Source organism: Nylanderia fulva, unplaced genomic scaffold, assembly GCF_048542155.1.
Source record: "Nylanderia fulva isolate GAGA-0341 unplaced genomic scaffold, ASM4854215v1 Scaffold3, whole genome shotgun sequence".
In the NCBI taxonomy this organism is placed as follows: domain Eukaryota; kingdom Metazoa; phylum Arthropoda; class Insecta; order Hymenoptera; family Formicidae; genus Nylanderia; species Nylanderia fulva.
Window position 1 is genome coordinate 203346 of NW_028190368.1, and position 27984 is coordinate 231329.

The 27984-nt window shown below is 38.7% G+C and overlaps 1 protein-coding gene across 2 annotated transcripts in view; it reads left to right on the forward strand.

Moving 5' to 3' along the window:
* Positions 1-4774: 4774 nt before the first annotated feature.
* The window catches only part of shn (zinc finger protein schnurri), a 29754-nt gene continuing 6544 nt past the window's right edge, over positions 4775-27984 (forward strand). Inside the window, exons 1-5 of one of the 2 annotated variants that reach the window (XM_029305931.2) lie at positions 4775-6581; positions 21409-21911; positions 22207-25039; positions 25633-25753; positions 25853-27931. In XM_029305931.2, the coding sequence (XP_029161764.1) occupies positions 6572-6581; positions 21409-21911; positions 22207-25039; positions 25633-25753; positions 25853-27931 (5546 nt within the window). In that variant the 5' untranslated portion in view covers positions 4775-6571. Of the gene's footprint in view, positions 6582-17139; positions 17800-21408; positions 21912-22206; positions 25040-25632; positions 25754-25852; positions 27932-27984 lie in introns of those variants that run through there. The other variant, XM_085484571.1, reaches the window with a different exon arrangement.

Sequence of the window (27984 nt, forward strand, 5' to 3'; positions counted from 1 at the left end):
TTCTTTGGAAAACAAATGGAATTATTAAACAGAAAGTAAAAATGGAGATATCAATAGTGTAAGTGGTATAAGTGATTGAAATGTTTTTTTTCTTTTTTTTCATGGAATGAATAATAGAAAGTCCGTCTTAATTGATGCAAAATAATTTCAATTTAATACCTCGATAACGACAAATTGAGTGTAGGTATAGCAAACAAGCGAGCGAAAGAGCGAGAGAACGAACACAGCTGATTAATTGCGTGAAAAAACTGAGAGACAAACTAAGAGTTTGCAAAAAAATCCTTCTTGAATTTATCTTAATAATGTATACGCGTGTTATATAATTCGAACTAGTCACTATTCTAAAAATAAATTTTATACATTTCTCTCTTTTTATATAGCTAAATTTAATTAGATCGTTAGAGTATACGTCCTTCGCATTATAGAATTATATAGTATCACTATAGTGTGCTAAATAAAATGTGTAGTAAATAGAAAGGTCGAAAAGAAAGAATAAAAAAAAAATGTACGTTAAAGTGTGAAAATGTACCCGGAATAGGTCATGCGCGTGAAGTTTAATTTTCTAACGCATTCACTTTTTTCGAGCTAAATATATAATGAAATAAAACTCTCCGGAAAGTAACATCTCTGCAGTTTCACGCAATAAAAAAGATTATAAATGTCAAAGCGCACTCATATCTCAAAATACATTTTGCACCGAAAAAATGAATACATTAATTCTCTCTCATGTACAATTTCTTCCCGTTTTTACACACACACGCACACACACACACAATTTAAAAAATATTGCACTTCTTTTGGACTTTTTTAAAATTTTATTCATTTCTATTTTTATTTTATCATCTCTCTGTTCTCTCACTATTTTTCCTAATAAAATTAATTTCTACACTGAGAAAAAAAGTTGTTAACTAAATCGTTTAATTAATTACTATTTTGTTAATTGAACATATAGAAGTATTTAAATTAAATACAACATATTATATCTACACGGAGAGAATTTTGTCTTAAAAATTCTCTAAAATTCTCCAAAAGATATTAATATGTATATATAGTAAATTTTATTAATCAAACATATTTCGTGGTAAATATTAATAATTTTTATTCTGGTAAATATTAATTGAAGAAACTCATAAAATTCTTTCAATACTATATATTGTCCCACGATTACCATGTATTTTCATTATAGGTAAATAGAATTTTCTCTAAGAGAAAATTTTCTCTGCGTAACATAACACGTTTCGACTGAAATACTTATACATGTTCAACTACCAAAATAATAATTAGTTGAACGATTTAGTTCAAGTTAACAACATTTTTGTTCTCAGTGCAATAAAATAAACATTGCACCGATAACCATAACGCATCAGACTCGGGCAGATAAATGCTCCGACTGTGTACAGCCATACTTTCGGATCGGCGATATCATGAATGAAGTTCGTTAAATGCCTTTCGCGAAAATGCGAAATGCTGGCGAGAAAGCGGCATCGGAATGCTTGATCAAAAGGGAGGCAATCCGCGAGTGCCGAACTCGCGTGTAATATAGCACTCACAACCGCCGCAATTTGTATTCTTTCGTCTTAATTACCGAGCTGGCGATAACAACCTCTTCCTCCTCCACGGAACGAGCACGCGTTGCGCTGCCAATTAGAGCGCCTTTGTTGTCGCTCAATAATAATCACGTCGGCCGGCCGCGTTCGAAAGGGACGTTTGCATCGGTGCAATCCGCTGCACCCTAAAGACCAGCCCCGGGCCGATTGACGCTCCATAACGGCTCGATAAATTCATACAGATTGTATTTGTATTGCATATCCGGCATTTCGTTATCCTGTCACACCCATTCCGTGACGCGGCGTACCGCGGGATCGATTGGAACGAGCTACAAATGCAATCGGGTCAAGCCCATTTTTTGACCAAATTTCATCCGATCCGCGATTTTTTTTTTTATTCCGCCTCGATATTATTCGCAACATTCGCGTTCGTATATATTTCCGATCGCGATGCAGATGTATCATATCGAAATCGAATCGCGATGTATGTTTGATAAAAAATAAACAATACATATGTGTACACGTGTTCTTTCATATATTTCAATTTGTCGACCGTTAATTGTAAGTACTCATATGCTATTTGATTATCGGCAATAAAACCGTGAAAGCGGACGCGGGGGTTAATTTTATATCGATACTTGCTTGTCTTCTTGCTACGTCCAATTAATGAAAGTAACTTGTTGCATACACGATATTACGTAGTTGATCGCCCACGATCGCGAATGTGCGTGTGCATGAGAACGACGGTGTTGCGTTTCAGATACGATCGACCAACGTTCGCAATGTGTGACGAAGGCTCTTTCGTGCTACGTGCAATGAAATCGTTAATTATCCGCCCGATTGTCCTTGAATGATGAATCGTGTACGATATTAACCGTTAATTGCAACGGAGGTCAAACGAAAATTCACACATGATATCGCCGGATAATACGCTACCGAATAATTTTATAACATATATATATAACATAAATGCCGTTAGGCACTGACGGAGTAGAACCGACATAATCGCATAGATACGTTATACTTTAGCGAAAAAGTAGATTATTTAATAGTACATGTGTATGTGTGCATTTTCCTATATTCCATACAATTTTTTTTCCGGAAAAGTTGGATGTATATTTGTGAATGAAGAAGAAAATTTTTCCTTTCGAAGAGCGACCTGTATAAGGTTTCATATATTTCTATAGAACGGCAAGATCATTAAAATTTTTACTGTTGGAATATTTCCTATGGTGTGAGAAATTAAAAAAGGTCAAAAAGTAGAGTGTCAAAATACAAAAAGAGTAGTTCTTCGAAAAGAGTAATTTCCAGAAATTATTTCTGATATTAATGGTTTCCATTCATCCTTTCGTTCTTCTTCGAACAAAGATTTAGAAAATCCCTGAGGTCAATTCCCTGAAGGCCAACCGTCCTTCCGGGACTGGCAGACGCCAGAGAAAGAGAGGATTGCAAGTACCTGGCAGATAACAGTAGGATCCCTTCCCGGTAAGTCTCCGGTGAAACATAATCGAGGTGACGCGATGGCAAGGAGAGAGACGGAAAGGATATCTCGTCTCGGTGTTCTCGACTTGTTAATGATTGGGAATAGTCAAATTACCATCCAAGATCCTTATTTATTTTTTTATTTTTACCGTTTTATTTGGGTGTCATTCGCTCAAACGGTCGAAAAATATCTCTAATCCGTCGACGATGTTAATTATGGGGGATCTGGCGATGATTAAAATTGGAAATCGACCGCGATTGCCAATCTCGATGTTTGAATAAAGAATTTCGAAGGGAGGTATTTTACAAACATATTTTTTTTATATATTCGCAGTTCCTGGATGGAGATAAATAAAGAAAGACGAATTAGGAATCAGAGAGATAGGGGCGATTGCAATCGATTTATTTTGGTTCCTGACACAACGGAACGGCGCAACCCCAATTTAACGAAACACGTCTGACTAACTGACTATCCGAAGAAGAATCGATTTCGATTAGCGACTTGCGCGTTACAGAGGGCTGTTATTGCTCATTCAAGCGCTGTTGATCGTCTTCGACCCTGGGTCTTCTACCGCGATGAACGACAACAGAAGGAAGAAAGAAATACAACGAAGTTATATGTCCTCACCGGAACAACAATACGAGCAACTTTTTGTTGTTGTTCCATAATTTCGAAAAACGTTTTTCGTTGTTGCTCCAATGAGCAACGTAGAACTGCGTCTTCACTATAGGGCAACAAGGAGGAGTATAACTTCTTGTCGATGCTCCATGTTTCTTAAAAAAGTTGCTAGTTAATTGTTGCTGAAAGTTTCGTAAGCTGCGTAAAGTTGCTCGTTGTTGCTCCAGTGAGGACATAGTGAAAATCGTGCGACAATATAGTACGATATTAAAAGAATTCTCTTAGAAAATCCTCCGAATATCACATCGTTCCATGATCACCATGATTTTCGGAGTAAATTCTAAGAGAAAATTCAGCGTAGTGAAACGATGGCAAGGCCACGGTGTTAAAACCCTTAAAAAAATGAAGTAATTTTAATATATAGTAAAATAAATCGGACATATTTGATACCTTAATGTGGTAGACATGTTAATATTCTTCTCATGGCAAATATTAATCAGAGAAACTCTTATAAAAAATCCTCCAAATGTCATACATTGCCCCACATAATTATCATGATTTTCGGAGTAAATTGTAAGAGAAAATGAAGTGCAGTGAAACGATAGCAAGGCCACGGTTAAAACCCTCATTATCGTCTTCCAATGACGTATAGCGATTCTCTCCGTCTCTTTCTGCGATGTGCACGCAACGTAAGAGAGTGCGCTCGGAACATATCTGCGTCCCTGAGGAGAGCTCTCGCGTCTGTGAGTTCCCCGCTACGGAGTTCTCCCTCTCTCGTTCTCGGGGCTTTCTCATATGTTCCTCGCTCTCTCGCGTCGTCTCTTTGTCCCTCACGCTCTCTCCCTCCCAGAATCGCGCGCGCCGATCTCGCTGCCCCTCCTCACTCACTCACTCACTCTCTCTCTCTCTCTCTCCTTCCGCTCTCTCATCTCCATCGTCGACGTCCCTCGGTGCGCGTTCGATACACGGAATCGCCTCGTGGTTCTCCGAAGGCAGTAGACTGTCGCCAGCCACGCCAGACGGCGCACCGCTCGCACGCTCTCTCTCTCTCCCTCATTGCGTATCGCCCACTGGCTCACCCACAGGGGCTACCTCACTCCCTCCCTCCCTACCCTTTCCTTCCCACTCCGATCCTCCCCTCTCTTCCCGCGCCGCTCTCCGCCCCGGCCACTACTCCATACGCTCTGTCTCGTGGCACGGCCGGAGAGCCAGCCAGCAACACGGGGCCCGCCAGTTACGCAACAATAACAACGCCGTGAGGAGGTGTGTAGCGTCGCGCGGCTACGACACCGCAACGCGACACGATCCGTGGACGTGAGGATTATTATGGTGCGCGTATATGTGGCGGATACTCACTTGTTGATGTGACGTGGAAGAAAAGCGGAGGAAAAATCGCGTACCGGACTTTTCGAAATCGTCGTTTCGAACAATCGAGGACACATGCGCCGGGAGTGACCTGAAATCGCGCGGAGAAAGGTTGCGCCAAAAATTTCGATCGCGATCGGAAGCGGAGAAACGTCACTTCTCGTCGAAAACAATCGGAAAATCTTCCGAAAAGAAAAGAAATCGAGGAAAGGATCCGCCGATGTCACCTACGACGGAATCTTAAACCGGAACTCTCGCTCACCCCGGATCGGATCGATGAATGGATCATCGGTTGAGGAAGAGCGATCAAACGTCAAACGAGCCGCTCGAATAACAAGAGACTCCGTATTTCGCCGATACATATATATATAAAAGATCAGCGGTAACGAGGTCGCCGCATCATCGTGTCGATAGATCAACCGGAGGAGAGAGAGAGAGAGAGAGAACTCTCTCCCTCCCCTCGACGACGCGTTTAGGCGCCAATGACGTCACCGGACGAGTGAGGCCGCCGCCGGGGGAATTCGCGGTCGGAGTTTCGCGCCGCGGTGCGTTTACGCACCGACACGACACGACGTTATAAACCGAGAGAGAAAGAGAGATCGCCGACGATGATAATAGTCGCGGCGCGCGATGGTAGTGGTGACCACGCGGTAGTCGCGGTGTGACAGTGTGCGCGCGCGCGCGTGTGTGTGTGTGCGCGCGAGTGCAGTTTGCTGGCACTCGCGGTGGGGATAAGGAGATCTCCCGTGGAATCGCGGCGGCAGCGATTACACACTTTTCTATATACGTATGTCGACGGGCAATGACTAACGTCGATTCGGAGCTGTCATCCGCGCCGGTCTACGTCAGCACCGGTCGATTTGCATAGCAAACAGATTGTCGCGCTCGTAGTAAGTGGATAACGAGAAGAAGAAGAAGAAGAAGAAGCAGCGCTGTGTGTCTCTCTTTCTCTCTCCCTCTTCTCTCGTCTGTGCATCGTCCGTACGTGGGTGAGTGTGCGAATATCGCTCCGTATAAACACACATACGACTGGTGCGCCAGAGGAGGGAGAGATAGAGGATACGACGCGGACGAGGCAAGTGCGAAGCTTAAAATAGAAGAGTGACTTCGGTTTAAGTGCGCGGCGGGTGACAAGCGGAGGACAAGCGAGTGAAACGAATCGGAGAGGGTGTCTGTGATACGTTTCTTTGCGCGGGTGAAAGAGAACGAGAGGTAGAAAAATCTGTATGCATAAATAAATTTTGAAATTAAAAAAAAAATATATATATACATCTCGGTGAAGTGCGTGTCTGTATGTGTGAGAATCTCTGCGGTGCGTATTGTGGTGGTGAACCGCGGGAGAGGATATCATCGTGTCTCTCGATTTTTTCCGGCCGAAAAGGAGAAGAATTCGCGGCGATTCTCGAGGAGGAGGCGTCGTCGTCGTCGTCGTCGTCGTCTCGCTCTCTGTCCCACGCGATGGATCGTGACTCGCGTTCGTATTCCTGCGGAGGCTGCGAGAGGACCGCCGCCGAGCTATGCCGATGGAGTAACAAGTGAGCGGCGAAGCGGCGTTGCCATGACGACAGGTGAACCATGAGTCTCTCTCCCTGCGCGATTCTCCCTCCTCATCTTTTCCGCAGCCTCCGAGCAGCCGCTCTTCCCACTCTCGCGGTATGTTTGTCCCTCTTTTCCTCTGACCCCGTATACTCTCGCGAGATATGACGCGACAACAGGGCTTCTGTATCTCTCTCTCTCTCGCGCATTGTAGCAGATCCCGTCTCTCTTCAAGTTCGCCACTTCTCGTCCTCTCTCTTGAGAGAACTCGCCATTCGTTCTCCTTTTTCGGTCGCTCCCTTCTTTCCCTGCGATCTCGACGTGTTTTCGTGATACTCGGAAAGCCGAGCGAGAATGTGAATGAGAGAGAGAAGAAGAGGGATTGGATTCTTCGGTGACCAGTTTTGTACATTGTGAACGGCGCTGTAAAAATTTACGAGGGATGCTGCGGACGTTCTGTCGATTCCTACGTGTCAGCGACGCCCCTATATTCTCGGCCCCCTCTATATGTATATATCGTCCTCTTCCTTTTTACAAACCGGACCGCGTGCGAGCATCGCGAGTACGCGATAGTAATTTCGGCCTTCGGTTGTAAACATCGCGTGTGACGTACGTGGCTGTAAATGTACGCGATGTTTTCGCTCGAGAAACGTTTTTATCATGCTGAGTTTTCCGATGGAACGAAAAAAAAAAAAAAGGGAGAGAAGGAGATAATGACAGAGCAATCGTTTGACATTATCATTGCTGACTAACGCGTTTCTATCCTTGAAAGTCCAATTCAATCTTGGCTACTATTTACAAGCTCTTGCGCGACCATGCTTTATTTTTAACTCACTGAAACGACGACACGCGAGAGATGTGTATTTTCGCTCGATCTATAAAAACGAGATTTTTTTTTTTACTTAAAAAAAACTTGCTAATAATAGCATAGCGAGATGAACTTTAAATTTTCAGATAGCTATCATGTTTTCTGACAGCTTTGCAATTTTTTTTTTTCCTCTTTATATATAATTAAATATATTATATATATTTAATTATATATAAAGAGAAATTAAAAAAAAAGAAAAAAAAACAAAAGAAAAATTGCAAAGCTGTCAGAAAACATAATAGCTATCTGAAAATTTAAAGTTCATCTCGCTATGCTATTATTAGCAAGTTTTTTTTAAGTAAAAAAAATATATTATATATATTTAATAAAATATATTATATATATTTAATTATTTCTCTTTACAAATGAATTAATTCCTGTTAATAAATTGATAGAGAAGTAACGAGAATCGTTTTACAATTTTGCATTTATTATATTTCTATAATTACAGAGACTCTTTGACGAAGACTGGTAAAGTTTCACTCGATAAAAGTTTAATTGAAAAGAATAATTTCTCGAAGCATTCATTATTGTATATCGCAACGAATTAATACCAAGGAATATCAAAATCGTAAATAACTCGCAAGTTATAATTAACCGCGAATTCCTGCAGTAATCACTGACTATCTCTGGTCAAACAAGTACATGTGAACTTCGAAAGGTAGAGATACGACAAAGTTGCAGAGCGATTCGAAAACAAAACCATATGACGCAGAGAAAAGGATTGGAAAAGCAATTTTTTTCAGATATACAGGGTGTCCGGTAACTAACGGACCAATAATTAAGGGCGGATTCTCTGGCCAATTTGGAGACGATTTTTTCTTGGCAAAAATGTTGAGAAGTCAATAATTTTCGAGTTATTTCAGTTAATTTCAGGTAGAGTTTACTATATAATAAAATTTTAATTTGAGGCTTAGTTATAAAGATACATAATGACAAATATTGGAAAGTTGTAAAAAATGATGACCTTTTTCGACATTTTCGCTGAGGAAAAATCGTTCCCAAATTGACCAAAGAATCCATTTGTAATCGTTGGTCCGTTAGTTACCGGACACCCTGTATAAAAAATAATCTATCAATAAAATAACAGATCAAACATTCTTTCTCTCTACTCTAAATATATTAATATTTAATTATAGAAATGGATTAAAATAAGAAGTTACATTGCTTAATAGAATTACCTAAATATGCTTATAAAAAATATCAGAATATCACAGATCATTGAATAGGAAAATGTGAAATCTTTCTTTTTTTTTTTATCGACACTGGACTGGAAAAATATCAATATCGCATTTAAATAGGCGAGTATTGTATATATATCGGCATTCTCCTTCCCTGCGAAATGGCTATCGGTACTTTCGAATATAGTTATCGGTACTTTCTGGTAGCATCGTTTGTGTAATCGCTCGTACTCTCTCTCTCTCTCTCTCGCAACGTACGCGAGTCTGTTGGTCGACGCCGTTTTAGCATGCTTAGCGCGTAGGCTACGCGATATTCCAAGTACGCCGGGCTATTTTCATGCTACGCCAAGAAGATACGAAGAGCGGGAGACACGAGAAGCGACTCGGCTCCGCCGAGCCGTATAAAGCCGGAATCGGCCAGCCTGCGAGTGGGATCGTCGGAATTTCTCTTGATTTGTCGTCTATTCGTGGCAGGGACTCTCCACCGGAATTGTAAGTCCGATTCGGACCAACGCGCGACTCGTTCGCGAGGATACATTTCTAATTTCTATATGGAAGAGAAGGGTCATTTGTACACGGACGGAATTTTCTATTAGAATTTATCTTGAAAATGGTAATCGTATGAGATATGGTATTGGAAGAATCTTATGAGTTTTTCTCTGATTAATATTTACCACAATAAAATATATTACGTACATATAGTAAAATTAATTGAACATTTATTGCGATGGATATTAATATTTTTTAAGTAAAAAATATGTGCAAAATACGTACAATGAAAGCTATTCGTAATCTTTTTAACAAATGATTCTATTTCGCGACTCAAAAATATGTACACGGAGAAAATTTTCTCTTACAATTAGAATTTACTCTGACAATCATGGTAATCGTAGGGCAATATGATATTGGAAGAATTTTATAAGAGTTTTTCTGACTAATATTTACCACAATAAAAATATTGATATATACATAATAAATTTTACCACGTACATAGTAAAATTAATCGAACATATTTATATCTTGATGTGATATTAATATCTTTTATTGTGGTAAATATTAATTAGAGAAACTCTTATAACATTCTTTCAACATTATATTGTCTTAGAGTACTATGATTTTTAGAGTAAATTCTAAGAGAAAATTCTCTCCTTTTACACAAATGCACGAAACTTTTTTTAAAATTGTTTCGACTTTATAGACACATAACTGGAATTAAGACTCTTAAGAAGAAATACAGATCTAAATAAGAAATGATCTTTCTTTATATCTAAATGATATTCTTTTTTACTCGTTTGTCGAAAGAGAGAGAATAGAGAGAAAAACATTACTCTACATATTCTGTAAATTTATTACGAAAATGACAGAAAATGAGATATGATTCGAGAATAAGTAGTCGCTGTAATGCTCAATATTTCTTTGAAACAAGTATAAACACGCGATGAACTTGGCAGTTGTTTTGTGTGTAAACAATAGCACGCGAAGATGAGAGAAGTCTGCGGAACAAGTTAAAGAAACGAATGAAGGAGATTTATATTCCGTAAACATCTTTGCGTTACGTTTTGAAACGTTCGACGAATAAACGTATATTAAATGTTATTTTCTAAAAAAGCGTCATTAACATATTCTTCGAGAAACCTTTTGATGATAAAACACTCAACATACGAACAATATATTTGATTTTAATACTACGTTATATTTAAAAATCATTAAAGTGAATGCAATCGTATGCATCAAGAAATCCGAAATTTTCTCATATGTTCTTCTTTTACATCATTTTTATTACATACGCTGACGTGGAATAATTATGTAGTAATCGTTTGTAAATTAATTCTCTTATAAAAAAAACCACGAAAATTAGTCAATCGTAAATATATATTTATTATTATAAAAGTATCAATCCTATATTATGTAGATAATACTGATATTACATCAGTACAATAAATGATAAATGTTTAAGAATTCATCCGTTTATCGAAATGTTTTACGCACGAAAATATGGAGATATATGAGACGAAAGAAATGTTCACTGATTGTTCATATGAATTTTCTCTTTACGTGCGATCTGTCAAAGAAATTTCATCTATCGACGTATACAATGCGCGGAAAAAATCAAATAGATAAATATATTGACGACTAATTCGATTTTTCGTGGAATCGCTTTTGATTTGATCTATTTACTTAATTTTTTTTTTTTTTTTGCAACGCGATTAATCTCTTCTGTGCGCAAAGTAAAAAGACGTTACATAAAGTGATGCAAAATGTTTAATCTGCAAGTGTTTGTGATAAGCATTGATTTCAAATAAAAACAATTTTTTTTATTGATAGATCACATTTTAAAAATAACTTTATCTATATTTCTTACACGCACATTTCCGATTTTGTATACGTAATACACGAACTGTTTAAATGCAAAAACGTATTATATGTATAAATTTAATTACTCTTCTATATCTTAAATCAATCAGTTTTTTGATCTCGCGTATGATTGAATTTACTATCGGAATGATATTGAATTTTTTTATTCGAAAAATGAAATTACGAGATCGAATGAAAAATTCGAGTTTCACGGCGCAAACATTCGCGAATCGAAATATTTCGCGACGAAAGACACAGGTCGCGCGCGAGAGATACAATGGAATTTACTTTACTCGCTATCTAAATTTACTTTAACTGCCCGTCGTAAATCCACCGAACTTCATTACGTTCGCTCGATGATACTATAAACCTGTTACGGTCTTGTAATAAGCTTAAAAGGATTGTAGGACACCCGCGCCGTTCTTGCCAGACGTATCTTCGGGTTCTTAATCTCACAATGTGATTTCTCGAGCTTGGCTCTTTCACTGGACCGACACAAATAGTATATATGATAATTTTATTATTTACGTTACGTACATATATGGCTAACAACTGCATGAAACGACGATAAAATATGATTATCAGAGACAGCGTGCATTTCTATATAAAATACTAAATATATACGAATTAACGTAATTTTTATTGTGAAATTAATCCGATAATATAATAATAAATGACACGAGATAAGATTAAAAATCGCTAATTTTTTTTTTTCATTATATAAAAAAATTGTTCTTTTTTTATATTGATGAAAAAGCGATGCTTGCTTTCGAATATTTTTACGTCTGCTAAATTGATACCGGAATTAAAACCGGGAATATTGTTATGTGTAACGCATTGTGTTGCCTTTTATGTCGATCGTGACGCGATTAAAGCCATTACGATTAATTGTAGCGAACGTTATCGCGCTTCTTTCAACTTGAACAATGTTTTCATCTTTTGCGACATATGTTTAGTGTCGCGCGTTAATAATTTTAATGACGATCGAGTGACAATATCCCGTAAATTGGCAAGTTCATAGAGGCGTGTCGTAGTAAACGAGGTGGCTAAATACGAAGAATTCGCTATTAGATTAGTGCGTCATAGATATGAAAACAGCTATCGATGATATAACAGAGCGCTTACGTCAATAATAGAACCTAATTAAACGAAAGGTAAATACGGAGTCACATATTGTTTACACGTCTGATACTTGAATGATTCAATTGTCAAGCCAATCGATTCAGCTACACCTTTATAACATTCTTTAATTTTAAGAGTTATCAGACCTCTACCACGCCTATTATAAAAAAATTCTAAAGATCAAGATAGACCGCGGCACAAGTCAAATGATGTAATGACAGAGGATGAGGTGATCCTAAAATCTCGCTAATTCACTTTCACTCGCTCGCAAGAAGCGCACTAATTGTAAGCTTCACGATCAAAAAAAAAAATTAAATAAACGTCGAAAGAAAAAATGAATGGAGCGAGGAAAAAGAGTATATCTGTAGAGAGAAAAAACATACGTTCATGTCGATTCAGTTTCGGCGAGAAAGCTACAGGGGAGGGAGAGAGAGAGAGAGAGAGAAAGGGGGATTCCGTGGATACGCGGCCGTGAACGTCCTAGGACACGTAGACGGGGTGCGTGACCCAATCACCCGTTCACCGGCAGCGCGAACGGAGAGCGGCGTGGATTCGTGTCGAGTCTCTCTCCTTCGAGGCTTGGTGGGGGACTGTGTCGAACGGAATCCCCGACCGCGTGCGCGCGAGAACGCACTCGGGATCGTCGTGTGCGTGCGCGTGTCTGTAGTGGTCGCGCGAAGGCCGACGGAAGAGAAAGAGAGAGAGAGGGAGCGCCTGTCAGACGCAGGCGGCGCGCGGGAAAGATGAGGAAGGGAATGCCGCTTCTTCGTCAGACGTGCGCGGCAGCAGCGGCGGATCGCGCGCGTGACTCATTTGCGTGGCGCGGGAATCTCCCGCTCCTCACCGGTGGCAGCACTGTACGATCTGCACGCGCGTGCATACGGTTGTCCGTATAGCGTTGGACGAAGAGGGGCTAAGGAAGGAGGCAGCCAATGCACGGTCGGAGAGTTCATCCGGTGCAACGACGCGCGCTCGGGAGACCCGCTATGCGCGATATACCAGTGTTTCCCAACCTCGCTTCCGAGACGTTTCTGATGTAATCCAAGAGCCGTGGCAATAATACGCGAAATAAGAATGAATGTGGTATTGATTTGATTATTTACGAGAACAATTTCTTCATTATATATTTTATTAGGAAGAAATAGCAGCGCGCTGATAAATTTTGACGAATTACTGAAATTTTGAAAATACTTGTTTCGAGTTTTCTACTATATTATATAAATATTTGATTAGATTTATTCGATAAATATTTAATCAATTTTATATATGTGTGTATCGTAATTTAAAGTCTTTATATATAAAATATTTCAACGAGATAACAAATTGATTCAGACACTTTACAAGAGAAATATGCGTCACTAATTTGATTCATTGCAAAATATCGTGCTGAATTGACTGCTAATTGGACAATATATTCTGGAGGGTATCTAACAATCTATCTATTATATATATATCAACAATAAATGACAATAAATATAGGCCATCAAAATAAACATTATAAAATAATAAACATTTAAATTATTCAAACGCAGAGATTTGCATCGAATGTGTATGACGATACAACATCGTCTATATATAGACTCTAAAAAAAAGTTGTATCCCGCCGTTATCGATTTCTGCATTAGTTAAATTAAAGTTCTCCCGTATCAGAGCGACAGATAATTGTGCTTAAACAGAATGAATGAACGAACGGGGAATTGACCCGTCTCTGACTCAGAATCAACAAAATATCACGAAGTTTCGGCGTGTTTTCCTTCATCGGTATCGTGAATAAATTCGCGCCCAATTCCTCATGCGTTAAATATTTCAAGTCCGCGGCATCGCTAAAATTATCTCCGCTTCTTCGAAGAAGACACTCGAAAGATCGGTGATCCTGTCGCGGCGAAAGTCGCAAAACCGCCGAGCCGGTTCCCGTAATCGTGTTCGTTTAATGCCCGACACCACTGATTCACGTACGACGGAATGCTGGGCATTCCGCTGACTTTGTATACAGATATTCGCAACGTTGTTGTTGGATAATAATAACACAGCGACCTAATGTGGCGCAATGACCATTCAGGCCCGTTCATCGAGTTAAATCAAGTCAGATATGAAGGAACTGCGCGGAATTTTAAAAAGCTGAACGGTATATAAAAGTATGAACGAACCGCAGAATGAATACTGAATTTTTACTACTGAAATTTGGAAAACACCGTAACAAACTCAAATGGGACATTCGATTCACGCGGTTCAACTGTAAAGAATATTCATATTTTTACGTTTATCGCATATAACAAATATCGAATCTAATCGAATGCGAATGTTCGATGAGAATGTGAAAGCAACGAACATGAAGAAAACGAACGTCCAAACATCGTGTAATTGATTGAAATTGCAAAAACTTGTGGTCGCGTTTTCCCATCTACGCATATAAGTACAATGTACGATTTGTGAATTCCATGTTGGAGAAACTCGGATAATAAAATTTGAATAAAAAATTTTAGAAAATACATTAGAAAACTATATCGAGATTATATGTATAATTTTAAAAGACTAACTTGATATTTTTATTGAAATATAAAAATTGTAAAAAATTCGAATTATTAACTTAATGAACGAATAAACATATTGTAATTAAAATTGTCGTCTCATAATTCGCTGACAATGTATATTTATCCAAATTATTGCGTTAAAGTATCGCAAATGAAACTAAGTTAAAATCTTCAAAAGCTTAAACGGTAAAGCTGATATTATCGAGACTCAGACGTAAATAAGTGTGAAAATTGATGCATGATGGGATTAAGCCGCGGTCAGTTGAACGAGCGTTTAACGCGTCTGACGCGTCCGGCATAAAACGATTAACGAATTGTCAGGTCTATATAGCGTGCGGTCGTATGATGTGCGTTGTACGACATACGACGGCAGACTCTGAACGAACTATTCATAGGTTGCAATTGGTCATTTGTACGAGTTTACTCTTCATCTCTCTTCCGACTCTCCCCCCAGACTCAGGTCTACATCGTACGAGATAATATCTACATAATTTACTGTACCTCCTTGTTTAGTATACAGCATACGAGATGCAAAAATTGCGTATTTCCAAATTTTTCATTCAGTTCTTTAAATCCGGAAACTCGAAATAATTCTGCAGACTGCCTATATATTTTATTTTCAGTATCTATCAAACATATTTTAAAGATACTTATTTATTGAGATTTTTATTTTCTATTTGGCTAAAATAATGCTTAATAAGTTTAATAAGATTTATTTTTCATGTCCATACCGTAAGCTAAAATGTTTGAATAATAAGAACAGAGTACAAAAAGCTATATTTTTATCTTTTTACAAATTCATGAATGAATTCAAGTCCATCGCGTTTCGTGTAAATTTGTTTTATACTTGCATCTTGCTTTTGGCCAAACGTGGTGAGATACACAGTATGGGTTATCTTTGCGCGCGTACGCTTGATGATGCATCGACAAGGGAGGGGATCGAGGTCAGGGAGCGAGCTCTATCGAGATAGAGAGCAAACAATAATAACACCAATACATCAATAAAATACCCCAGGGGCTCGATCAGCTCGACCAGACTGGCTCTCCGCATCGGGGTTTTATTCGGATCGGCGAAAACGACGTGGGCGAAATCGCTAAACTCGGCGACCGACAGAAAGAGAGAGAGACCGAAAATAAAATCTTATGCCAAAACTCCACAACTAACTTTTACGTGCCCAGTGTACAGCGAAATCTCACGTTTTGTTTTTCTTATTTTTGTTTTACGCGACAATCAATCCAGAATGAACAGACAGCTTTATTTTAAGCTGCTATCTTATATTTTGAAGGATTTTATATTTCCAGAATTTTATCGACACAATTTTATTGACGATTTCTTGCGAGATGTTTAATAAGATTATAAAGTGCGAACGATTTGTTAGCGAAAAATATAATGCATGAAAAATAATCCCCGTCTAAAACCGCATTGCAATTTGCCGTGAGTTATTTCACATAATAGCCGTAAAATTGAACATTTTCGAATAAAAAATATCAAATGTCAATGTGCAAGAATAAAAGATCACATTAATTTTACATCGAAATAAATTGAAATCCGACAAATCTTTACTAATACCTAAAATTCTGAAAAAGTTATACAATATAATATATTATATATGAATAGTTTTAAAAATTGTTATATAATTGTTGTATGGAATATATGGAGTTTTATTTTTATTATATATTTTCTCTCGCATTTTTAAAAGTTAAAAACTACCAATAATATTTCACTCTTCGTATCTATATATAAAACTTATCACATTGTCAAATCGTAACGCTTATCAAATATGATTTCTTCTTAATTCCTCGTGAAATTAAACTCACGGATATACAATTTTTATTGGAGTGCTTTTTTTTTATAAACTTTTTAATAAAAAAACAAATAACGGGCGTATTTTTTACTGTCAACTATAGCTCACCGAAATCTCTCTATGCATTTGCTTAAAACGCAAACAAAACGTATCATGACCCATTTTCGTCGCTCTGCGGACTTTACTAGTATGCATACGGGTTTACTATATTTATTGCGCGGTTATACCAAGTTTACGAAGTATATTTCGCTGCAGAGAGCGGTTCTCGCGAATACACGCTCATAATACACGAATATAACTTTGATAACAAGCTGCAATTTCAGACAAATATTGAAAAGGTTGTTAATTGAATAATCCGAAACTCAAGCGTTATGCTGCTGACGACAATCCTTTCGCTACTTATCCATTTTCGATCCGCTGATGTTATCAGTCTTAAGTCATAAATTGCACGAAACGACCTAACACTTTGGTTTATAAATCGATGATACCTACAATATGTAGTACGTAGAGTTTCAAAAATTGATATTGATCAAAATATAATGTAATATATTCACCAAGAATCGGAACTAGTATTAATTATGTAAAGATTAATCCTCGATTAACGTTTTGTTAAAATATTTGCTTAAAACTAACGCGACTACAAAGCAAGATTATATTATTATGGACGTTTATTCTGAAAAAAAATTCGAACCTTTAATCTCTTATTATACGTACATCTCTTATAAATTGCAAATTAATAATACAATCACTTGTAAGATATGAACAAAAAAATCTTGCGTATTCAAACATTGATATCTGTATATGTGTATTGTTTTACACACACACACACACACACACACATATATATATATATATATATATATACGTATAGAGATTCCCATCATACTTGTCCATAGTTCAAATAATAGCGCGTTGTGAATAACGCTTGAAAACATACAGGCACTTTATGTAAATTTACGATTGCGCGAAAGAGTCACGGTTGATTGTCGATGATTCAGTTTCCTCGCGCATGAACTTTTAGGTCGGTCTGTAACGCATAAAACATCCTGCGATAGTACCCACGTAGATACCGTGCCGCGATCGTGCGTTCATGGAACATGTAGAATCGAGCGATGAATAAGAATGGACACAACGACGAATAGCGCGCCACTGTTTCATTCATTTCTGCCAGATTCACCGTCGACCAAGGAAAGAGCCTAATGAAATTCGCGTGTCTCGCGTGTGTTATGTCATATGTGTATTCTCGCAACGACGTGCGTACAATTATAAATAAATGATCTTTTTATCCGCGACTTGACGTCGCTTATGTCGCGTAAACTCTTTACGACAAATTATACGATTCAACTTGATTGTTCGCGATATAATCGGAAGTGCGATTTAGATTGAATGTAAGTGAGCTTTTCCAGAGATTTAACGTGAAGATATTTATGAGTTTATAATTAAATGTCAAATTATATATCAATACTATATTATATAAAAACGCGAAATTTTGTCTACATAACTTGTACACATTTTAATATTGTTAATTGCAATTAATAATTCATAAATTATCATATTTTCATTTTTTACAAGAAAATGCAATTACATTTGAAGAGAGAAAGAGTGAGATTGTATAATCTAAAACTCCGCTAATTGCATGCAATATATGTGGTATGCAACGTCGCATAAATTATAATATATCGCGTAGTACAGGCATATTTACAAGAGTCAAAACTTTCGTGAGATAATTTCCTGATGTTTCTCTTCTAACGAAGGAGACCGTCACTGCCAAATGGCTCGTCGACGTAAGTTTCGTCGTTTGACTTTGCGCGAAGAGGAATACCTTCGTCGACGTACCAGGTTGGCTCGCCAGCTCCTCTCGCTTCTTTTTTTGTCCTTTTCTATCTCTCACTCTCTTTCTCTCTCTTTCTTCTCTGCATTTGCGTATATAAATAGCGCGTGCCAAAATTATCGGGGCACTTCGGCGAACGGTGCCGCGAAAGTGGCGTCCGAGAACAGACCAGCGATTTCTGCTAGCTATAAAAATATACGCGGGAACGTCATGGACGCCTGATTGGCGACGTGCATTCTTCAACGAAAAATACGACGAGCGCAATTGTACGAAAAACAGAAGATATAACAAAATTATTCATCAGCAACGATTAGCAAAATGACATTAAATCTATTTTTTTTTCTTTTATTTTTTAATGAAAAATGAACCGTCAAAGTTAAAAACGAACTATATAATATTCTAAAATATTGTAATACAGAAAGTATTACAATTAATATATTGTGTGTGAAACTATCAATTTGCCATTTAATTCGTTTCGATGCTGTTTGTTTTGCACGGATATTATATAAATATTTATGAATTAAATATTTTATTTTTATTTTAACAATCAATATGTGAATTATATTTGTTCATTAAAATTTGCTCCATTAAAAATATTGCGATGTACAGAGACAATGACAATCAAATTTTTACGGTCTGCAGTTCTGAATTTTAAGCAAAATAAACACACAATTTCGATACTGAACTCAATAAAAAATTTAAAACACGCGTAATCCGCTTTGAATAATTTATATACGTTGTATAATGATATGATGTATTGTAAGTTTTTAAAAATAAGCAAAAATATAGATTTTTAAATTAAAAAGAGAGAATTTAGAAGAAGAAAAAAATATTAATCTTTATATGAAAACAGTATTTAACTTTAAACTAGAACGAATTAAATTAAAAATGATTCCTACAATTCTGTACATATATAATTACGTAACTTGAATCTTTCATATAAAAGATATGGATTAATCTCAAAATATCTTTATACAACTGCGGTGCATACTGATAACATCAGTTTAATGATCGCATCAAATTTGAGTTGTAATTCGAGTTGAAGGAATTGGCGTCAGCTGCATCCGATGACGCGGTTGGTAATTACACGATTAATCGACGTATATAGGTCGACAACGTTGAGAGAAAGAGAGGCAAGAATGTCGAGAAATTACAATTCTAACTAATTTCATAAAAAGTAATTTGTTGTCGATAGCGGTGAGTAAACACGAAAGATCTGATCGCTTATAAATGGAAATGTAGGAGCAAAAAATCGTGTTCATACGTAAATGGATCTGAACTGTTGAACTCGCTCCTTCACTTCCGCTTTCGCGACGTCGCATTATCACATAATGTTGCGAGGACGATCTCTGTCGCGTCTTGAATATTGAATATGCGGATAATTGCGTTTAACTAATTTTCATTTTGACCTGCATCGGATATGATTAAAATAATTCTACAAGATATTATATATATTAATGTTAAAAATGTAAATAAAATAAAGATGAAGTATATGTACATATGTAATTAGATGTACATATGTTTATATATATATATATAAAAGTGTGTAATTTATTTTAAATTATTCTATGTAATTAATTTTTAACTAAAAAAAATTAAATTATTTATGCACAATTCAATAAAATGCTAATGTCTCTCAAAACTATTGTATATAATATAAATATTATAAATATTACGTTTGTTTAATAAATGTTGAAGTTTTAACTTATGAATTTCATAAATATGTTAAATACAGAGAACCAAATTAATCACAGTCACAGAGGATAAAATAACGCACATTTGAAAGCATTATGTCATTAAAATGGAATTTAGTAGAATCGACGCACTGCAAGATGCATAATTGAGTTTCCTAAATGAATTACATATTTGCAGAATTATTATGTGATCACCGATGCGTTTTCTGTTTCTACACGACAGACGATTTTTTAGACACGACTCTATTATTTCTTTACTGCGGAGAAATATCTATCTATTGACAGATTATTATTAGTGGTGATTATTCACACTTGAATATTTGCTCGCAAAAGTAATGCAAAAAATATAAGCTTACTTTTCTTTTTTGTGCAAAATATATGTTTAATGAAATAATAACATACGTATTCGTTGCATTTTTATTTTTTATCACTCGAGCATAATTTAATAAATTTTAATCAACAATTTATATTTTTTAAATCTTAATCTTGTATAAAATTAATTAACGTGAAAATAAATGCAGCACTGACATAAATATAATATATGTGTGTTATTTTTACTACGATAATATATAATTTACAAAAAATTGTAAATTAAAAATTAATATTGCAATACACATGTTTTAATCAATATAAACCATGTATTTTCGAATTATTTATTTTTTTATTGTCTTGTATAAATATACGATCATATAAATAGGATATTGCAAGTAACATCTAAAAAGCAAGACTGTGGAATCGTAATATTAATATCTAACGTAATGTTTGATATGAACTCGTATGTATTTACATATCTCTTTCTCTTTCAATGCAATTATTCATAAAAAATTAATTCATTTCTACGTAACATGTAATTGTTGGTGCTATGTAATCGATGGAATATAATGTAACACCTACTAAATGAGAGTCTGTATTATCTTATCCCACACATAACATTAAGAGTGCATTAACGTCTATGTATTTATGGAAACGTCATAGCAATTGCAGATCAGAATTTTTTCCGGTATTATGATACTTTATTGATGCGACCTCGAGCATTTCATGTACAATCATTGCCACGTGCGGCAACGACGGAGATTAATCAACAAATCTATCATCATTGTAAATTCGATGCGTCATTAACACTTTACGTAATAAAAAAATCTTTTCACATAAAAATAATCAATTCAACGTCCGGGGCTTTTTACACATTTCCCCGCGTCAATAGTCATATCGCATAGCATCCTGATGCGGTGAAGATAATCGGCAATTTATCAATTAATTGACGTTCCGCGTATTTACTTCGCGGAATAGTTTCGCCGATTCGCGCTGAGAGAATCGAGAAATCTTTATGAATCACTTCCCCCCTTTGACGTTCTTCGTTCTCTGTTGTGAGTCACCTGAGAGTCCACCACCCAATCGCCTTCTCTTCTTCGCTTCTTTTTTTCCTCAATTCCGATAGTCAGAAGCGATTAAATGTGCCGTACTCTTTGCAGAGACCCACACTGTGGCGATGACAGACCCACAGTTGACCAACAACAACAATAACAACAACAATAACAACAACAACAACGATGGCGAGCCAAAGTACCTGCACAAGAAGTTCAAAAAGATGGCGACGACCGAAATCGCGCCGAAGGTCGTCGAGTCCAAGAAGGAGACCACGGCGAACAACATCGTTCTCGCCGAGACGCTCAAGCGGAAGGACGTCGACAAGGACGGTAAGGAGTCCCCGAAAGAATCCGGCAACAAGCTCGAGGTTTCCCCGGAACCTGAGGGGACCGAACCTATCGCCGAGTCTCGGAAGAGTGGCCACACGTGCCCTTACTGCAAGCTGACATGCGCCAAGCCGAGTGTCCTTCAAAAGCACATCAGGGCGCACACGAACGAGCGGCCGTACCCGTGCAAGCCGTGCGGATTCGCTTTCAAAACCAAATCGAATCTGTACAAGCATTGCAGGTCGCGCTCTCATGCGCATAAGATAGAAAAAAGCGACAAGGTAGCGAAAATGAAATTATTATTCAAAATAATTTTAAATATCATTTTATCGAACAATTAATAGAACATATTTTTCTTACTCTCGATTTGACATGGTTAAATTTCAATAATGTTATCTAACATTTTTATAGAATTTTCATTTTCCAAATATATAAGAATTATTGATAGAAAGATGAAATGTATTGTTTAATATAATATTTTTGCAAGTTTCTTCTATTCAATAACAATTTCGAATTTATTAAGTAATTTAAGATTCTAGATTATACTAAACGTCTCAACGCGACATTTTTTTGCAGATGTCTGAAGATTCAGATATAAGCCTGTCAGACAGCGCTAGTAATGGCACTGGTACGCCACCTCCGCCTCCCGTTTCGATGCCCGCGACGACGACGACGACGACGACAGCGTCCACTGCGATCAAGATCGTAAAAACCGGCAAAATATACAAGCCGAAGTTCCAAGCTCGAACGGCCCTACAGAGTGTCAACAGCGACACGGAGACGTCTTCTTTATCTCCCAGTTCTTCCAGTAGTTCTTCCTCCTTCTCCTCCGTAACTACTTCCGTTCCTAATTCCGCCAAACCGAACGCGGAACAGTTGCAGGAACACATCGACAAGATCATCACGGACAACCAGGCGATTGTCGACGCGGTGGATCCACGTCTGCATAAACTGATGCAGCGCCAGCAGAGCCTAGTGGAGACGAAACAATCATACGAGCAACAACCGTTGAATTTGTCTTCCACGGAGGAAACCTTGAGCAGCAGAAAGCGATGCTACAGCGACAGCTGCGCGCAGGAAGCGAAAGAAGGCGCGCACAACTCCGAGAGTTCGATCATCAAAGATCTCCTTCTGAAAACTCGTGATTTCGCGAACGGATCGATACCGGAGATTGCATTGGAAAATTTCGTCTGTCCTACTTGCAATATTCCCTACACCAGCATAGACAACCTAGAGACTCATCGTAAATATTATTGCAAGGGTAGTCCTCGAAGAGGAACGGACTATCAGATAGAGCTGGAGAAACGAGACTCCGACTTTGATTCCAAGTCTTCCGATTATTATGGCATTTTGCAACCTCTACCATCACCAGGTCCTTTACTGGGCAATACTAGACTGGTCGATGCGTATGTTCCGCCCTTCAAGAAGCAGAGAACGGAGTCTGTGCCGACTAGCTTAAGATCGCTGGAAGAACTCAGTAAATACCCACGTCCGAACTCGCTACAGATGTTCGGCGGCGAGGTGAGGATCCTGGATAACCAGGGCGAGGTAACGAAAACGATGAGGATCGAGCCGCGTCAGACCAAGTCGCCCACGAGCGAGCACATAGTCAATGCCAAGTGCGTGACCTCGGAAACGGCGTCGATAGTGGTGAGGTCAGGACTTCATTCCGGTGGTACCATGCTGCACAAGTCGTCGAGCATACCGGCCAGTACGCCTACTCCCTCCATATCCCTGTCCAACACGCCTAACATGGCGTCCATCATGCCGAACATATCAGCTCCAAATTTAACGCCTACTATGTCTTGCTATAATTATTTAGAGCCGCATCTCAATCCGCTGACGAATATCACTGCCTACAATCCGTTGACCTTGCCGCAAACCGGCATCACGAGCATTCTCCACGGCGACAAAGTCATACGTTACGTGCCTGGTATTCCCGGACCGGATACTCTGACCGGTACGCCGACCATAGACATATCTCCGAGTATAACGGCCGGTGAAAGCGGCTACAAGGTGATACCGGGTGTACCGGGCTTGCACATGGTACATCAGCCGTTGGATCTAGCTAATCCTGTGAGGGTGCAACCTAATACGGTGCAGTGCGGCATGGCCGAGTGTAGTGTAGAAATGTTTCCGTTGCCTGGACACACTTCTTCTTTGGACCAGCCTCTGGACTTGGCCAGTCCGGCGAAGGAGTCGGCAAAGATCAGCTTTAAAACTCCCAGCGTCGACAGTCTGAAGAACGGTTTGACCAGTCCTAAAGTTCCTAGCGTCAAGGTCGAGACCTCGACGGACAAGCATCGCGTGAAAATAATGACGATGCCCATGAACAAAGCGGAGCTAGATCGTCATATCAAGAATAACGTGACCGTGAAGTACAAAGGTATGGAAAGTCCGCGAGACAGGAGAGAATTTACGTATGATAAAAGTCCGAAGTTAGATAAAGCTTTTAGTTATCCGAATGGCGTGGATCCAGCGACTTCGTCGAGTTCTTACAGTAAATTGAAATACACGACTAAGGTCGTTTCGGAAAATAAGAAGAAGTTTTCCAACTGGGGCGTCAATGAGATAGATGCCGGCAGAGTAGCACCTGTAGAGACGCATGTCGCGATTTCCAAATACGATCTATCATCTCACGAGAACGGTCGATTGAAGAACAACGTCTCTTCAGATGTACATGGATGGACGTCCAAGGTTGTGGATAATTATATGTTCAACGGAGCCAAAGCAAAGGCAGACAACGCGCCGTCGGTGATACTTGTGAACTTAGATTCTTCCAAAACAGAAGTGCCAACGAAAACTTCCGCAGAGATAGTTGTTAAAGACAAGCAGCCCGAGGCGAAATCGCCAAAGAGCGGCGGTGATGTCGCTAAGGAAGCGACTAACTCCAACAAGTTCTTGAGACCTACGTCCTTGCCGCTGAAGCCCGGCACTTTCACGCCGAAGAAGCATCACGGGATTACGCCTACGGCGAACACCCTTCCTCTTATCAGTCCGGAGACACCTCGACCGAAAAAGTCATACGGACAATTGTATCTGAACGGACACGCCTACACATATCTAGGATTAAAGTGTTCCACCAGAGTGTTCTATTGCACCCTGAATAGACCGCAGCCGATGTATGTCACACAGCAGCACGGTCTATCAATGTACTCGAATTGGAAAAGTAAGGAGGCACCCCTGGACGTGGACATGGCGCACTACGACTCCCGGCACAGACCTCTTAATTACACCACCGCGTGGAAAAAGCAAGAAGATATTCTGACGCACTCCTCGCAAAGACCAACCACTCCTACCAGTCCAGACAGCGGATTGGAGAGTGATATGCAGGAAAAAGCGAAGAGGGTCAAGATATTTGACGGAGGCTTCGAGAGTAATGAAGATTATACTTATGTACGCGGAAGAGGTGAGTAATATTTCAATTTACATTATTACTTTGTATATAAAATAAATTATTTTATATATATATAAATATTTTAATATCAATATTAATATAAAAGATTTTATATATAAAAAAAATTTGACATTCTTTTAAGAATGTTTTAAGATGTGTGATATATAATATTTCTTTCTTTTTTTTTATTAACGTAATTTTTAATTTATAATCTAATTTATAATTGTGTGGAATAATTTATCTAATGCATTCATGTTATCGCATTCATCGAAAGAGACGTTAAAAATAGATGTTAAAAATACAAATGTAACATTTCTTTAAAATCTCAAAACAGTTTTGAAATTAAAAGTATATATTATTTAAGATCGAGGACGTTACATCTGCGAAGAATGATATTCGTTGTAAGAAACCAAAAAAAAGCAGTATAATCTAAGAATGCTTGTGATCGTAGCATCCGTAAAATAATTTCATTCGTGAATAATAATTTTAATTTTGTTAGTAAGATTTTTGACAATAAATTTAGACATAAAGAACTTTAATTATCTTAAGGCATATCATATATATCTTTATATATAATATTTATATCTGTACATATATTATTTAAGGTCGAGGACGCTACGTCTGCGAAGAATGTGGTATTCGTTGTAAGAAACCGTCTATGCTAAAGAAACATATCAGAACACATACAGATGTTAGACCATATACCTGCAAGCACTGTACATTTAGGTAAGTTCTTCAGACTTTTCTATGTAGCATAACAAAAAATGTGTTTAATTCTATTAATTTCCCTAACATTTATCATACAATTTTAATAATTTTTGACAGTTTCAAAACAAAAGGCAACCTCACGAAGCATATGAAATCCAAGGCTCATTACAAAAAGTGCGTGGAATTTGGCGTGGTACCGGTTCCCACGACTGTCTGCGACGACAATATTGACAAGGAAGCCATTGCGCGATTAGCGGCCGGTGGCGGTAACACGGAAGAATCCTCGGAAGAGGAAGAAGAGAGCGAGGGCGAGGAAAGCGAAGAGTCCGGTAGCGAGGAACAAGAAGCTGCACAAAGTCTACTGTGTCTTTCGCAGCATAACGCAACGAATAGATTACCGGGTTTGCTGCCGTCCGGCAGACCTACGACATATCCGTACACGTTAACCCAACCGACGACCTCCACGGTGGACATCGTATCTACCGCGACGAGTACAACGATCGTGAGCAGCCAAAGCATCGCCGCGCAAGAGACGGCTTTAATACAAAACGAATTATCGCCACGTTACTATTTCCCATCGAGCCGCGATGCTACGGAAGAGACGAGGATGAGTGTTATTCAGTCATCGAAGAAAGATGATTCCGACTTGGAAGTTGAAGAGATCACCGATGTCACAGAGTCGCGTCATCAACTTTCCCAGCCCATGGATCTTACGACGAAGCAGACGACTCAACTGTTGCACTCGCCGATCTCGCCAAGGACCAGACCAACGGACATACTGACTCCTGTTTCAGAACCGGTCCTATTGCAGACAATAGTCCAGACGATGGAGCGATTGCCCATACAGGGAAGAGAATGGAAGCCGAACGCGGAAAGTCATATGTTGCAAGCGTATCTCACGGAGAGACACATGATGGACAGTAAAATGAAGCAACAGTATCGCGTGGGAAACACCAAGTTAGACAACAAACAAATGCAAGAAAAAGATATTTATCCGCGACATCAGGATCTCAATAGGTCCAGGCACATGGATTCCAACAGCATTCCATCAGTGACGTACACCGATTCCAGCAAAATGCAGTACACTGCTGTATCTAGAATTAAGCACATGACAAAGCATACTACTGACGATATTAAGATGGAAATCAGAGAGAAAATTTATTTCAACAATATGGCAATGGAGAGACGAACGATGTTAGACTACGAGACAATTCACAAAGATAAGGAACAAACTAATCGTCTGGTTTCTGATCGTGAAAATTTCGAGCTTGGTCTAACTAACGGTCCCACTGGTGCAAGGTCAAGTATCGAATATGGTCTACCTATGAGCAAAACTAACAGCTCGATGGAGAGATCGATTTGTCCTACTACACCTATTCGCAGTACACCAAGTATCGACTGCCACTCACCGAAATCTTTGAGTATAGACAATCGACAACCATTGATGCAACACACGAACAACGAGATTGACAGAAGCTCCATGTTCAACGCGATGAAAATGATGAGCGAGGTGGAAAGGTCGAGAGAATGTCATACTGTCAATCAGGAAATGAGGCCCGCGAATCACGAGATAAGACTGGCGAGCAGCGACAGTCGAATGCAGAGTCCCCGGAATCTCGATCTAAGACCACCCAGCAGAGAGATCAGAACGCCCGGTCAAGAGTACAGAACGCAAAACCACGCTGAACTGAGACTCGCGAGTCAGCAGGAATACAAAATGCGCGGTCAAGAGTTAAGATCGCCTAGTCGCGAATACAAACCGTCGTTCGCTCACGATGTGCAAGTCATTATAAATCAGGAACTTCTGCCCTCGACGAACATGGAAATGCGGCAAACAAATTCAGATAATAGGCCATCGAGCAGCGAGATGAGAACTCTTTTGGAGTATAGAGCGCAGCCACAAGATCCCCGTGCCAGCTACGAGATAATGCAATCGCCTATGCACGAATCGCCCAAGTCGCAGAACGTCGACGTGAGAAATGCATCGCCCCAGGAAGCACAAATCATGTACTACGACGGGAAACAGACCGCGGATACCGTTAAACAAAACACACCGGATAGTATGAAACGGACAGCAGTCAGAAAGATAGTCGTCGGTGGACCAGATTTTCGATCACCGTCACCGAATACGGGAAATCCGAAACCGCAAGCAGAATTTTTACAACCGTCGAGTGGGCCGGCGCCTAACTTCGTTAGGTAAATTAAATGTTTATTATTTTGTCGATGCTAACTCAATGCATATATGATAA